The sequence below is a fragment of the Ursus maritimus genome (assembly GCF_017311325.1).
Source record: "Ursus maritimus isolate PB19 chromosome X unlocalized genomic scaffold, ASM1731132v1 scaffold_X1, whole genome shotgun sequence".
NCBI classification, from domain to species: Eukaryota; Metazoa; Chordata; class Mammalia; order Carnivora; family Ursidae; genus Ursus; species Ursus maritimus.
The window spans coordinates 117,204,681-117,221,239 of NW_024423319.1; the positions used below are offsets into that span (position 1 = coordinate 117,204,681).

At 44.4% G+C, this 16,559-nt stretch overlaps 1 protein-coding gene across 4 annotated transcripts in view; it reads left to right on the top strand.

The window, feature by feature from the left end:
- The window catches only part of ARHGAP6 (Rho GTPase activating protein 6), a 244,423-nt gene that overhangs the window by 217,562 nt on the left and 10,302 nt on the right, over positions 1-16,559 (top strand). For all 4 annotated transcript variants that reach the window (XM_040634551.1, XM_040634561.1, XM_040634566.1 and 1 more), the window contains one exon: positions 7,674-7,771. In XM_040634551.1, the coding sequence (XP_040490485.1) occupies positions 7,674-7,771 (98 nt within the window). The remainder of the gene's footprint in view (positions 1-7,673; positions 7,772-16,559) is intronic.

Genomic DNA, 16,559 nt, shown 5'->3' on the forward strand with positions numbered 1-16,559 from the left:
GCATGAAAGACAAGGTGGTTTAATGTGGTGTCTCAGATATGGAGTCCGCTTGCAGGGGAGAAAGAGACTACATTAGCCAGTTTGAAAATGGGGAGCAAAGGAGACGTTTAACAGCATTCATCCCTCTGGACTAATCATAACAGCAACTGGCTTGACGTTCAGGCTGGCAGGTGGCTGCAAGAGCCTGCACGAGTTCCTGCTGGGGCCTGCTCTCCTTGTCCCTGCCCGCAGCGACAACGACGGCACACGTGTACTGCCGGAGACACAGGCGGACAGGAGCAGAAGCATTTGTGCCTGCGCGGTGTCCAGCGCCTTTAGCCTGAGGCCGTGGAGCAAGGCCTGCTCAGTTTTCTTCATCTTTCCTCCTCGCATCTTCCCCCAACCAGAGCTCCAGGAGTCCTGGGCTCCTTGACTGTATTTGTTCACTCACATGCTGCCTGGCACGTATCAGGCACTTGAGAAAAATTTGTTGAACGTTGTGCATTCTGACCCTCCAGAGACATCCAGAGCCCCTTCCCGTAATGTGAAGCCATCCTCCGCCACAGTCGCACAAAAGTTCTAGGCCGCGCCTGCCCATGTTTGAGCTTTTGCTCTCACAAACAGCCCAAGTGATTAGTGACTTCCTTCAGTGTGTACGGTAATTTACAAAAATGTCATTATGACTTCCATTGATACTTGCTTTTGCTGGAAAGTGGTAGAATTTGCAATGCCGAAGCATCCTTCTTGGTCCAATGCAAAGGGATGGATTGGTGTGGAATGCTCCGAGTCATGAAGGTTTGTTATAGTGACTTAGTAAATGGAGAAAACTTGAGCCATTTTTCCCTGTCTGAGGTTTAAAGAATAATCTACATCATTAAGTGTTATACCCTAGGCAACTGTTCACGGTTTCATGTTTCATTTGATAGGGTGGATTTTTGTTGTGACAGTTTTATGCCTTCATATGTGCAGGGTTTACATTTTTTCTCTGAAGCAGGAGAGTCCAAAGTTCTTGTGATTTTTGAAATAGCATTCTGCTTTGAAGGAACACATGAAAATCTAAGGAGTTGAGTCTCCAGATAAACACAACCATAAATGGTACCCTTGGAAAATATCTAAAGTTACTAAATAGTTGACTAAAACCCAGTAGAGATTTTGATGTGAAACAATAAATTGTAAGTGAAGAAGCTGTTGGGGATGGGCTTTGTTTCTTCACTGCACAATTCTGTGCAGAATTGGTTGATTTTTAAAAGTAGTGTGTTTTTCACAGTCCAACTTAGTTTCCATTTTGCTATATACAAAATCCCAGAAGAAAAAAGATAAAATGTGTTTTGTTGTGGAGTCATACTTTTCATTTTTCCTTTTTTTTTTTTGAAGTAATCTCTGCCCAACGTGGGGCTCGAACTCATGACCCTGAGATCAGGAGTTGCATGCTCCACTGACTGAGCCAGCCACACTCCCCTCATTTTTCATTTTTTAAAAAGTTTTTATTTATTTATTTATTAGAGAGAGAGAGAATGCATGTGCCAGTTGGGGGAGGAGCAAAGGGGGAGGGAGAAGGAGGAAGAGGTGGGGGAAAGAATCTCAAGCAGACTCCTCGCTGAGCTCAGAGCCTGATGCGGACCTCGATCTCATGACCCTGAGACCATGACCTGAGCTGAAACCAAGAGGTTTCAAATGAGAAAATGAAAAATGAAAATGAAAAAATTTTCATTTTTATATTAATGGGAACAATAGTTTATGAACATGTCAGAAAATTTCTGATGATCCTCAGTTGAGAAAGGAAATTTATTATCCAACTCTAAAAATTAATAGCAAGGAGATTTTGCTAGAGCATGACACTGGTACTATTTATAAGCAGAGAGAAGCATCTACACAAAGGTAACAGAACCAGTGTACATACACCATGAAGACCAATAATTCTGGGTTCTTTTTGATTATTATTTGTCACCATTCTGAAAACATTTTTTTGAGCATCCATTGGGTAGGAACTTCGGGAGAGAAAAGACGAAGAAGAGGAGGCATGATTGAGAAAGCCTTTGACTGCTAGGAGGAGAAAACTCAACTGCCAGTGGCTGCAAGCAGCAGGATTATTACATCACAGAAGCAGCCTAAGGGGCGGGGTTTTAGCGGCTCACCTGCACTTTCGCTCTCTCTGCTCTGCCATCTTCAGCTACAAGACACTGCAGTTATTTCCAGCATCTTTTGCAGCCATCATCACATCCAGTGATGAAAAGAGATGTTTCAAGACCCCCACTTGGGGTACCCTGGCCAGGGTTGGCACACATGAGCTTGCCTTGCCCTCCCTGCGAAAGAGGCTAGCGGACAGAGAGCTACAACCTTAGGAGCCTGTGTCACTTCTGGCCGGACAAGTCAGACCATCCCTGCCTCCGGGCAGTTTACCTTCTACCGATGTGACCAACCGAAGACTTGAGGTCTGGTGGAAGAGAAGGAACCAGAAGGGAGAAGCTACCTCGAGTTGGCTTCAAGACCATTGCAGCTGAGGGGCCAACAGATCACAAACTTCAACTCTAGAAATTCAGGCGGAGGTCAGGGGCAAAGACATGTCAAGAGGAAATCCCACGACTTACTCACCCTAAGTGTTAAGCAAAGGAGAAGAGAGTGGTGCTTCTCTGCAGGCGCACAGGATAAGAGGCAGAGACCGATGTCTGTTAGTCAAGAAAAAAGTTGCAGAACAACTATTGGCCATCTGCTTTTTGGTTTTTTTAAGTGTTTAATTTATTAATTATTTTGTCTATTTCTAACAAAATCTTTTATTCTGAACCTCTTTGCAATCGGTAAGGTACTTTCAAATCTGTTGGTCCTTTTGATCCTTGTCACACTTCCAAAAGGTAAATGGGACAGATAGGATAAGCCTGGATTTTCAGATGCAGGAACAGAATCCTAAAGATGGTTGATGTATCCAAGTTTACATTAATTAATTATAAGCAGCAAAGCTGATAAAAACTGGACCTCAGGGGCTATTGACTCTTAATCAGAAATGCTTTTGACAGCATCCTGATTCCTGCAAAGGAGCATATATAGGAATGATCTGTCTGGGTATTTCTGACTTACCATAAGCTCCTGTTTCCTGTCAGTTCATTCCCTTGACTTGTGTTTCTCTGTTAAGTATCTAACTTCACAGAAAATGAATGATGAACTTCAGTTCATCCAATTGAACTGAGACAGTAGTTTGAAATTTTAATTAAGTAATAGAAAATGAAACATGCAAATAGGGACAAAGATTGGAGGGATTGTTAGGAAAACAGCACTGGAGGCTGTTATACGAATATTACAAGTCAGTTCAAGGCATCATTTCAAATTCTCTACCCTCGCTTTCCCACTGGCCCCAATTTTCTGTACCATTCCTTAATAACGAACAAACAAATGTGGTTTTATCATATGAATTTTTAAAGCTCCTTTAAGTCATTTTGTAACAAGATGGGATATAAATAAACTAATTAAAATAATGGATTTTGTATGCTGGAGTCAGTCTTACCTAATACAGGGGAAAATATTACCTACCCTTCCTGCAATGGAGGGATCCACATTTTGAGACTGTAGTTTTTTAACTTATTTGTAAAGAGTGTCTCTGAGCCAAAATGGTATCATGGGTCTTTTAAAAAGAAACTATAGATAGATTTATAACACTGACCCTTTCTATTTGCAAGTAAACCAAGTAAAAGTCATGTATGCTATGTAAAATAAACCTCAATGATTATAATTGGTTGGGAACCAAGCCGAGCTGAAAGAGTAAAAACTCTGAATTATGGAATAATTTAACAGAACACTATGGAAAGTTATGTTTTAAATAATGATACTTCATGTAACCTATTCTAATAGTGTACCCAAGTTAATAATTTGTCATCAGACACACTGTATGCTTTCACAGAATTAATATTGTGATGCTTACAGCACTCCGAAGGGTATGCATGAGGGTTGTTTATTCTTCAGTGGGAATGGATTGGTGCTTGGAGCAAAAATTTTTATTATGTATCTAAGCATAGAAAATTTTAAATTAAACTAAGTGGATGAAAAACAAATATTTTTCCTCACTTGCTCATGGAAGTTTCTTTTAAAAAGTGTTCAGGATACACGTTTTTGGTTTATATTATTTTTTGCTTTCTGTTCATTTTTCAAAAATGAGTTCTCTCCTCATTTTTACCCTTCAGGCGTGACTTTTTTGACAAATTGATGTAATAGTGTGTATTGGTTGGGTCGTGTTGTTTGAAAAAATTGCAGTAAAAATTATCAGTCTTTTTATTTGTTTAATTTATTCAATAAACGAAGAGAATCAAACCCCTCAGCCTTGACCTAAAAGCCCTGTCCCTTCTCTTCTCCTTCCGTTCTCATTCCCGGGCCATGGGGTTTGGTCACAGAGCTTGTAATGCCATCTATATGCATCTCCCAGATTTCTCTGTCCAGCCCAAGCCTCTGTCCTGAACCTCAGAGTCTTATTCCCAGTTTTCTCCTAGATCTCTCTTTCATGTGGATGTCCCACAGGCCTCCCCCGCTTACCCTAGTGAAGCCCCCCTCCTAGCCGTGACCTCCAGCCTCCTCCACCTGCAGCTTCTCTACACCGGTCAGTGTCAGCGGCAACCCCGTGCTTCCGGGTGCCTGCCTCTCCACTCCAGACGTGGAAGGCGTCTTTCTTCTCCCTCTCTCCAGCCAGCAAATTAGCTAATGGGATCATCTCTATCTTCACTGTCTCCAGGATCCACAGATTTCTCATCAGCTCACCGTCCTGGTTCAGCCCTCCACCATCTCTCTTCTGGATATCGCAGCGGCCCCTCTCTGCACTCCCTGCGTCACCCCCTTGCTTCCCTGCAACCTGCCGTCAGTGCAGCAGCCAGCGATGACAATTCACGTTAGTCCCCTGCTCAAAACCCCCAGTGCCTCCCCAGCCACCTAGATTGAGATCAGATGTCCTTATCATGACCCGTAAGACTCCACAACATCTGGCCTTGGCTACCTGACCTGCTTCCTACTGCTCGCCTCCTTCCTCGTTCCTTCCAGCCTCACTGGCCTCCTCTCTGCTCCTGACTCATGATCTTGCTGATTTTTTTCTTCCTTCTGCTGGGAATGATTTTCTCCAATTCCTTCGTCGACTTCAGTTCTCTGTTCAAATGGCAGTTTCTCTGTGACCTGCCATCCTACTTAAATGGCCGCTGCCTGCCCCGCGCCCTCCCTGCACAGTCCGTTGCCCCTTCTCTGCTTTGTTCGGCTCCGTGTGATCCATGCTACGCCTGCTTTGTTTATTCGTCTAATGCTGGTCTTCCCTTATTGGTTGTCAGTTTCAAGGAGGCAAGGATTCTCGCCTGTTTGGTTTTAGCTGAATCCCAGCATCCTGTGCCTGGCACTCCATAAGCATTCACCAAATATTTATGTAATGAACGAATGGAATGAGGTGGGAAAAGGCCAGAGCGAAGAGTGCAGTGGTTGCTGAAGTAGAGAGCGTGTGAGGGTGGGCGCCAGGGGACAAAATGGCAGACACGAGCAAGCGAGTGGAGGGCTTCCACTGTAGGGATAAAAAGGTTTCTGAGCAGGCATCTTGATCAGAGCGCTCGGACAACCACGCAGAGAAGGAATTAGATACCGTGGTGAAGGAAAGAGCTCGTGTCTAAGGTAGCAAGCAGTTGCATCAAAGGCCCATGAGGGGTGTATCTTTCTTTTCAACTAAAATCTCAAAGTAGTTTAAGGAATTTGAGGTCCACAGGCAAATGTGGCTTCAGGCATAGGTTTACCTAGGACTCATGATATCGAGAGATTCTTTGTTTCCATTTCTTGCTGTGGTTTCTTCCATCATCAGCACAATCCTCAGGCCCCATGTAGCTTCTGGCCCTGTAGTGTCTCTCCTCATATGCCTCGGGCAAACTCTCCCGGCTTTTCATTACCTCCGGTGGAGTCACATGCCCATTGCGCAGGCAGCTCCAGTGGTCCGGGAGGGGAATGATGGTGGCCTTAGACCAGCTTACATATCACCCTGGAGCTAAGGCTTAGGGAGCAGTTGATTCTTCAGAGGGAACTTGGGGCAGAACTGTTACAACAAGAGGGAAACGGAAGCTGGTAATGGCCAACAGATGCCCACTACAAAGGGTTAAGGAGGGCTCGAACTTGGATCAGTGCAGGCAGAATGGGAGGTGGAGGAAAGAAGGAATAGGCCTCACGGAGATGAAGGCAAGTAGGTCTCCTGGTTCTGAACAGGGAAGGGAGAGGACACAGAGAAGCTTGAACGCAACCCAGATTTTGAGTTTGTGTGAGTAGGGTTTGGCAATGTCATTAATGAAGATTCAGGATGAAGTGGGAGGAACAGATTTATGAGGGAAGGAAAGCGTTTTGTTGTTGCTTTCTCATCCCTGTTTTTATTAATAAAATTGTTTCCAGCTTCTCAGAGCTCAAGAAGAGTTGTGTTCTATAAAAGGCGGGAGGCAAATTCTTCCATCCGCCACTTATCCTCCAAAGACTTGTCCCTGCAGGTTTTAAGAGCCTGGTCTCCAAGCCCTCCTGTGAGAGAAGCAGACGGAAATGCTGTTTCCTCTCAATAATTTGAATTTCCTTTACTTGAGCTACCAGCATCTGTAGAGTAGAAAGCCCGTTGGAGCTGAGTTCAGTGTTTTCTCATAGAACATTTTCACACAATAGTGTGGCTTAGGATTATAAGGCCATCTTCTAATGCGCTGTGGGTTAGCCTAGGGAAATGTGACACTCAGCTATAGAACTCGAGCAAACGCCTTGTCAAATTCTGAAGCTAGGAACTTTTTTCATTGTTGATGGACCAGGATGCAAGGAAGGGGTGAGTGCAAGCACCCAATGATAAAATGACATGGGCCAGTATAGTAGTCAGCATGTTTTTGAATGTTTACTCTCTGCCACATATTTTCTAAGTTCTCAATGTGTAATAAGTCATTCGATCACCACAGCAACCCTTTGTGGTGAGGCCTATCATTCTCTCCACTTAACAGATGAGGAAACTGAGACCTACAGAGGTCACGTGCCTTGCTGAAGGTTCCACAGCTAATAAATGGAACTAGGACTCAAACACAGTCTGGCTCAAGGGCCTGTCCTCTTTTTTTTTTTTTTAAGAGACAGAGAGAGATGGGAGTGGGTGGGGTGCAGAGGGGGAGGGAGAGAGGGAATCCTAAGCAGGCTCCACCAGCGTGGAGCCCAACATGGGGCTCGATCTCACCACCCTGAGATCAAGACCTGAACCAAAATCAAGAGTCAGATGCTTAACCGACTGAGCACCCAGGTGCCCCAAGGGCCCATTCTCTTAAACAGATCATATGTTCTAGAAGTGCCCAAGACAGTTATAATTTATGCCTGTTGTCTTGGCATAGTTATAAATAGGAACTCTAGAAAGTGTCCCCATTTGGACAATAAATTATGACCACCATTCCTCTTAACCATGATATTTCGCTTATTCAAAGCCAAGAAAATCTAGTCTGAGCAATAGAGGTATCAAGTGACGAGACTACATCTCCAGTTTGGATTGAATTTGACGTTTTGGTAATCATCCACTTTGTCCTAAGAGTTAAACTGGCTGTATGGGTTGGTGTAGGTTTGGTTTTAATGGCAAATCACTCTGTTCTGTTACGACTTTTAAGGCTCTGTTTCATGTTATTGTAGAGTTGCCAATGACCATAGTTTCGCTCTTTCTGGAATGGTTTGATTTATGCCTCGACATTTGGCTCCTCCAGGTTCCTCCAGATCTCCAGAACGAAGTGCTGATCAGCCTGTTGGAGACCGATCCCGATGTGGTGGACTATTTGCTCAGAAGGAAGGCCTCCCAGTCATCGTGAGTATGCCAGTTGCTCATCTTCTAAAGCTGCCGTGGGGATTTCTCTTTTCATTTCTAAAGAATTAGAGAAGTTTGCGTAGTTCCACACATGGTGACTTGAAGTGGAGATTTGGCAACTTTCTGGCAAATCTTGTCAGTCCACCTATCCAGAAAATGCTTCGATTTTCCTAATCCACTTATTAAATTAGAAATGCTTTATGGGATTTTGCTGTTTCATTTTTGGCTTTTTCTAGCCCCTCGAGGTCCTTTTGACTGTGTTCACTGGAAAAAATGAAAAAAAGAACTAAATCCTGGCAAGAAGCTCAAAGGACTCTGATGCACATCAGTGATTCTACTTCTAGAATCCTGATAGCTGTACTTAAGGGTCCCTTAGGCTCCACCTGGGTACATCTTACCTGTGTAACTTACCAGCGCAACTGACACATTACCAAATCACAAGACGAGCCTCTACCAAGGCCTAGGTGCCCATTTGAAATTAGAGGTGTGCGCCCTCCTGACTCTTCCACTCTTTATAATTAGCGTCCTTTTGGTAAAAATGCACGCTGGTCTCCACATGCAGCCATGTTTGCAATGAGTAAAATGCAAGCCAGGCCGTAGGCTGTGCTTTGCCGCCATTTTTGCCCCCAAAGGAAGAACACTGGATTCTGCATTAGCCAGATTTTAGGATTAATCTCGAACATTTGGTACAGAGGCAGCGTGTATGGGGTTGCTGAGCATTAGGCAAAGCCAGCGAAGAGGGTATTATTGCATCATTAACCAGGAGTGATGTTGCCACCATTGGCGCCAAACCTTAAATTTGTGGCAGGAAGGGTTGTTGTCATCCTCTCATGAAAGCAACATTTATGTTGTGCTTTTAATTTACTGACACATTTGGCCCCATGTTTCATCATCTCTGAAATTGAGAGTCATCTTATAATCAATGGCGTGTCCCAATGTAATTCACAGCATTTTTGTCTTTTTTAGCTGTATGTAAAATAATGGTATGTCTTATTCCACGGTGTCTTAGAGATATTGATATGTGTTAAATTGTTCCTTTATATTGATGTTGAATTTGAGAGATTAATTTTCATTTGAAACTATTTCAGATATAAAAACTTACATTCTTTAGAGAAATGTAGTCAAAGGCGTTCCATGTTGCTCAGCCCTCCCTTCCTGCATCATTGAATGAGTAACACCGCAAGATCCAGCTTCAGTCTATTTCCTGCAGAGCAGGGAAGAATTGTTAAGTGGCTCATCTTTTCAAATGCATTTTTTAAATTCATCTTTGTGCCAATTATTATCAGGCCAGATTCTGGTTCAAGTAAGGCATTTCGCCTGGATTCGAGCCCCAAGAGCCATGAGTGAATAAGACTATATTCAAATTGTCTAAATGGGCTGGCATTTCATGGTCTCGCTTTTCATTACAGATAATTGGGCTCCCTTAAATTTTCACTAGATTTCGAGCTGTCATCAAGGTATAAGTTCTAATTTAAACTAACACAAATGGCTTTTCTTCACAGCAGATCTTGTATCACCAGAATTTTAATGAACTCACTTCTTTCCCTCCCCGTGCAAGAAGACAGGGCGGCATTTCTGTTTGTGAATCCCTCGTTAAGCTGCATTTATGACATTTCATGGGTACTCTATGGGAAAGCAGGAAAACACACACCTAAAAAACCCACTAATGTTGACTTGCCAAGTTTCAGCTTTTATATGCCATGTTGAAATATAGAAATATTGTGCTTTGGAGAATGGTTGCTAGAAGTTATTTTTATGTGGTTTTCAGGTATGCCCTTTGCATAGAAGTGCCAAGAAGGGAACCTTTCTTTCATTACTCTTAGGAGAAGCAAGAAGCTTCCAAATTAAGCTTATCCCAAGCTATACACTTGTCTAGCCTCTCTTGTTCCCTCTCCCTGTAATAATAAGCATTGTAAGGTCAAGGCAAGCTGACCCTAGACCAAGGTCATAGGTGAGTGTCAGGGCTTCAAGAGAAAGGAGGTGAGCTCCCAGGTGCTCTGTGAATGCCAGAGACTAGCATCATTGAACAGAAAACATTTGGAGAAGACTTTCTTAGTAAGGAGGAGAGGGGAGTGTTTGTTTTCCTCCAGGTACAGGCCAAGGAGCAGCCCAGTAGGGTTGATAATGATGCCATGAAGTAAAAATACATGAGCAAATACTTATTTAATTTGAGTTGTCTTTTGAGGCTTGAGGGTCCTACCCCTTGAACTATAGATAGTATCTTCATACCTTATGCCCATGCTTCTCAAAGCTTACTGTGTATACAGGTCACCAGGAGATCTTGGTAGAAAGTCCTCTCTAAATCAGTGGATCTGAGAGAGAGAGTGAGTCTGAAAATCTGCATTTCTTTTTTTTTAAAGATTTTATTTATTTGAGAGAGAGAGAGTGCAAGACAGGGAGAGAGGCAGGAGAGGGAGAAGCAGACTCCCCGCTGAGCAGGGAGCCCGACATGGGACTTGATCCCAGGACCCTGGAATCATGACCTGAGCCGAAGGCAGACACTTAACTGACTGAGCCACCCAGACACCCCGAAAATCTGCATTTCTAACAAGGTCCCAGGTGGTGCTGTGATGCGGCTGCTCCGTGATCCACACTTAGAGTGGTGGAAGTTCAAAGTATCAAGGCATGTTCTCGACTCCCAGAGCTTGCAGACTTGTTGAAGGAGGCCTTTGAGGATAAAAATAATATGGAACATATTATTAAGTGTGTCGCAGAGGGCAGAATGGTTTGTGCTGGGCCATTCGTTCTCAGACTTGAATCCCCCAGGGAGCTTGAAAAATGGCTATGCCTGAGTGCCACCCCTAGAGATGGTGATTCATTTGTTTTTGGGTACAGTCTGGACATGAAGATTTTTTCATTCTACCCCTGTGAGGCTACTGAGCAGCCCCAGGCAAGAACCTCTGGCTTAGATTCGCCATATTAGATACCACAGATTTGCCATCACAAATTACTATATTTGAGGTGGGTGATTCTTGACATTAAAAGGGGGTCTTTGTATTCACAAAGGAAGGAAACCAACACTCCAGACCATAAATCCACTTGGAGTTTGGAGAAGAGAAAGAGATGTGACCTGTAGTCTTGGGTGTGGCTTCTGAGAAGAGCAAGGATTTGCAGTGAACCTTGAAGACTGGAGAGGGGTCAACAGGTCTGGATATTTGGGAAGCTTGAAGCAGGGCCTGGACAGAATAATAAATATGTCAGCTGGCTGTGGGCACGATTAAGGGGTTGGCCAGCACAGGGGGGCAGAAGCCCTTAAATGGCAGGCTTAGGGGTGGCACTTAAATTAAGAAGTAGAGGCGATTTATTACAGTGATGAGAGATTACGGTCATGACAGAGTACAGCGATGACAAATTACACTACCCCAACCGCCGGATGGTGCCGTCTCCATCGGTATGTCGATTGCCCATCAATTGCACACTCCTGTGTAGCGTAACGCACTGGTTGTGATGTTCGGATCCAGAGCCAGATCACCTGAGTTGGAATGCCTTTTCTACTGCTCTTGGAGCTGTGGTCTTGGATAAATAGATTCATCCCTCTCTGTCTCAGTTCCCTCACCTGTAAACCAGAGATTAAAAAGCAGCATCAACTTTACAGAGTTGTTGTGCTATGCGAATAGTATCTGGTTTCTAATAAATGCTTAACGAATGTTAATGATTACGATCATGTTATTTCAAACCTCGCCATTTTGTTCATTTACAACCACTTACCAAAGACTTTGGCGTCACTACTTTCTACCTTTCTATCCACCACGAGAGAGCAACCTATGAAGGCAATATGACACGAGAGAACCCATCCACCTTAAATCGTGGCGGTGTCTAAAGGCAAAGCCCGCCCGTACAGGCCTGATCCCACCGGCAGCAGGAGGTGGCATCAGTTCTGGAACAGAGAGAGGGTGCGGGCAAAAAGACACAGACGTGGGAAGGCGACCTGCTCACGCAAGTCCGGGGAGAACTGTGGAGGATGGGAGGCAATCACATGTTTGCAGGTAGCGAGGGAGAGGCCAGGACAGATTTCTTGTTCTGAAGGTTGGAGTGAGTGAAGACTCAGCTACAGGGTGGGGAGTAGGGCTAAGAGAAGGAGGGACTGCCGCCAAGTGGGGAGCAGCAGGAGCTCCTAAAGTGCAGACCTCAGTGCAGTGATGCATGGTTGGTTTTCCTTGTGGTTCTCCTCTGACCCTTTGGGTTTTTTCCTGAAGCTTCTGTTCTTTGCAATCAGTGTACATACCTAGATAAAGCGTTCAATTCCTGTGCCGTACGTGGCAATGGCACAAGACTGCATTGGGCGTGGAAACGTGAGTTTTCAAAAGGGTGTAGAACCAAGAACAAGAACATATTTATGATAGTTTCTGTTTTGAAAGAGCAAGCATTTCGTGATATTTGGGAATTTAATGTTTTGTTTTCGTTTGAGTTTTTCTCTTGTGCGACAACAGAATTGGGGCAGCGGTGAAAGGAGGATTCGTTATTTTTTCTTGTGCTTGTTCACTCACATTTTTGGCTTCAACCAAAACGGAATACCAAAGGGAGATTAGAAGAGATTTATATTACTAACAATGCAAGACTTCCAGTTTTTTCATTGCTTGTCTGGAATATTTATTAGAGTTATATGCTCTTTTCTTCAAAAACACTCAAAATAGATCCCCCTCCTTTGATTTAGGGATGTAAGGAGATAGGGGATGAGAGTGCAAGGCAAATCACAAAGGACAAGTCATGTTGAATGTGGGTATTTGCACCAGAACCAAGTCCCCATAGCAGGGCCGGGAGTAGGGCGACGAGAGTGAGGCGCTCATGCAGGTGCCAAAGTGACGGGTGTGCTAAACACTCGGGCATCAAAATGAACAACGTCGATATGTCATATTTTTAAAAATCAAAGTTAGCACCACAAATCTATGCTGAACAAAATATTGAAAAAAATTTAAAAGACTGGTACCATGCCAAGCCATACTAGGGCCTGAAGCCAAAGGCTTCCGTGCCCTCCACGGAAGCAAACCTATCAGTGATGCTTTGAAAATGTACCGCTTTGCATATCTTATTTTTCAACCAAGAGAAGTGCTGTGTTCGACAATTTCTCCTGACCAAGTAACAACCCTAAATCAGTTTTAATTAAGGTAAGCTGAACTAAATAATACAATTCTGTTTGGGCACAAATGAAGCATTTAAACCCAATATAATGTTGTAAATTCTAAATGTGTCAGCTTTTCAATTTTTCAGTAGTTTTCAACTGCTTTAATGTTCTGGGAAAAAAACCTAACCGTTAAGAATTGCATAAAACCATGTCTATCTCTGTGGTATACCCATGTGGCAGATGAGGCTAAGTAGAGCCTTTTCCTTCCTATATTCCGGAAATAGAATCAAAATAAATTTAACTGCACTTGGGGAGAAAGCCAATATGGATGAACCAAATCTACGTTTTTAAATTTCATTGTACTTAATTCTATTAGTGGCTTTCACAAAGTTTTTATTGAAATTGCCCCCCAACGTAACAAGCCTGGTGAGCAGTCAATCAAAACTATGGAAGGAGACTCAGTCATCTCAAAGGATGACATTTCAGAACCAAAAAGTAGTTGTTTTATTGACCTGGATTCTCCTCCTAGTGAAGAAATGTGATGGAGGAGCGTTAGGCTGTCTCTTGTTTCAAGGCATCACATTTAAACTATCCAATAAATACCATGCAGATAATTTATTATAATCTTTCAGAGACTGTCACTGAAAATGTCTTCTTCCACAAAACCATGGAGGGTTACAAGATGGACTATAATTTCGGTTTTCCTTTCACTAGGATTTGTAAAGTCAAAAAGTTCTCAGGAAATTGTCAGAGATAAGAAATGAGACTATCGTGTAGTGTAACAGCAATGAATCCTGTTGACTGGAAGTAATTGTGGCCTCAGCTGTCATTTTGTTCCAGGATCTTGGAAATGAATGAAGCATTAACACCCCCCCACACACGCACACACATGCAGACACATGCTGTTCAAGAAAACCTTTTTTTCAGCCAGACAATTCTAGGGAAAATGTATGTGGAATAGGGAATTCCATAATGAAAAATTCCAATAAGTCTGAATGCGCCTTCTATGAAAAGCTGATTCAAAATGGAGGGAGAATTTATCACATCACCTCTTTCTTCCATCGCCTTTATGATTCACAACTTCTTGATAAACTTGGAAAATATTAACTTGAAGATGTTTTATCAGGCATACTGTAAAAAAAGAGAGTAAAGTCAGCATCGTTTTCTCTCCCCCGTCGTAAATGCCGTCACGTTCCACGGCTATTAGGAGGGAATTCATAAGAGCTGAAAGGGAGGGGAGAAATTTCACCAAGGCCCTGGGTAAGTCCTAGTGTCCAGGATGCTGGCCTCGTCTGCTGGTGGGGAGTTTTGCTCCGTGATCAACCTCTCTTTGGAGCAGGGTGCCTTTGTCTGCATAAGGGCTGCTTTGCAGAGCTGAGCATGACTCATGTGAAAACCCTCCATAAATCCAGAGCTGCTGTGGCAGTGCGTTCCTTTCCCTGGACACTGAACAGGGTCTGAGATGCTTATGTGCTTTGAGTTCCAACACACTGAGGTTTATCAGTTGAACGGCTAAGTCAAGGATGAAGCCAACACAAGCTTGACGTCTCCAAGGATGTTTCTCACCGGGGTAGCTCAGCAAGGGGCTGGGCTGCCACATCCGGTGATTGAACTAGAGTTTTCCATTTGTCCACAGAACAAGTTCTGTGCCTGCAGCTGCAGTGCAGGCCAGCCCACAGTACCCTGCCAGCGGCGTCTTAACACCCTGACCTGGAGGGACCAGCGAAGGGTGAGAAAGTGATCCGCTCTCCATGTCCATCTCATGCTTGTTTGGTTAGTGGAGACTGGCCATGCACGCCATCGATGGTCCTAGGGTTTTCAGGTCTCATGGAGAAGAACCCTCCGTTCACGGAGGCAAACCCGTGCCAACTGGCTACCTATCCACTCACCATTTCCAACCTCCATCCACTAAATCCCAAGACACAGAGAGCCCACTACCTGCTTTCAGACGAGTTCTCATCTAGTGAATCACTGGCTCAATATTTTCTATAAAGAAATACAAATCTGTTATTACCTTGACTTGCAGCACTGAACTGAAAATTGTCTTCATAGAGTTGAATCATCCTTGAGGCGAATGTTAGTGAGGACACTGGTGGCTGCTTGTCTCATCTTTCAGAGATACCCAAAGTAGGGGTTCTGGTTTTGTTTCCAGTAGATTTAATGACAAAGCCATGGAATGCCACCCCCCCCCTTTTTTTTAACCTCGGAACTGCCTGTGTTGTCAGCGAGAGTCCTGAGAAGTGAATAAAATAGTTTGGTTTCATGTACTAACAGGTGAGCTCTCGTGTGGAAAGGCAGTTCTCAGACGTGGGTTCTTAGGCAAATGTAGCCACCCCCTTACTAAGCTCGGCTGAGAAAATGAAATGACGGATAGGAAATAGCTCGAGCATTTACGAGGGCCATTAACTCCAAGTATAACACATAGCATTTTACTATTGATTTTTAATAAGACTGAATACCATTTATCAAATAAATTTGAGAAAGGTCTCAAGCCCTACTGCCCTGGCTGCTAGAAAGACACGTGATCTCCCCGTGTCTTCTGCTCACCTGTAGACCACGATCAGGAACCAGGAGAGTTGCCTGAACTCTGGGTAAACACCAGCTCTTACCCTTCTCACAGGCCGAGGGCTTATTTCACATCAGTGCGTTTCACAAGCGGCTTGCCATGTGGTCGCAAACCATATCCACTTCCATCCCTGAGCTGTGCTGGGTGGCTGGGAAAGGAAGGCATCACCTCTCCTTGCACAGCCCCGTCTCCTCGTGTCCCTGGCTGTGAGCCCAGCCACCCTGAGGAGGTTCGTGGCGTGTGGCGACTGGGAGACATGCTTGTACCTTCAGGCATTAGCTTTAGCTGCCTCCTCCAGTTTCTCCCCTGATTGGTGCCCCAGATGTCGTCACTTTGGTGGCTTGACTTAGGAGAATGAACCAGAAGAGCAGAGAAAGACAGGTCAACCCACAACCAAACTAATTCAGTTATCTGCGTCCGGCTAACCGGAGCTGGCTAGGATGGGCACACCTTCCATCCAGCTGTGGCCCCGCTGCCTCAGGGTCAGGACCACCACGCTTAGCCCCTCTGTCGGCCAGTGCGGAGGTTTGGGCCACTATCTGTGGTTTCCCTCCCGATTTGACTCACTGGAGCCTTAGCCCCCTGTCCCATCTATGGATGAGGGAGGGAAGGTGGATCCGCGTGGAGGCTCTCAAACTTGCCCGTGCAGCACACTTACCTGGAGGGCTTTTTAAGACATAGTTCGCTAGCCCCACTCCCAGATGCCCTTTCAACAGGCAAAGCCAGCCTCGTGGTCTGTGACCACCTTGAAATTCTTAATATTTTTTTCCCCTGGGGGCCACATGTCATAGCCAGTCCCGTCAGTAGGCCCAGAGTGGAGCTGGAGAATTTACATTCCCGGCAAGTTCCCAGGCGATGTTCCCCGAAGAACAGAGGACAGGGACAGTGGCCCTCCACCTCCTCCTCTCTCGCCTCTCCTCCACCAGAGCCAATCACAGCCATGAGAATGGAAGGAAAATCGTGTGGCAGCTTCGGTTATTTTCGTTACTGTTGTGACTTGTTCTTTGTTTTATTCTGTTCGGGTTAAGCACACTAAATGTTCTCATGACGCCTTTTCAATACCCCAATAATTCATGTGCGTGTGATTTCCCTGTCTGTACACCAGTCCAAAAAGAGTATGTTGAAGCAGCTTGCAGAAATATATAAGTGGAACAATGTTG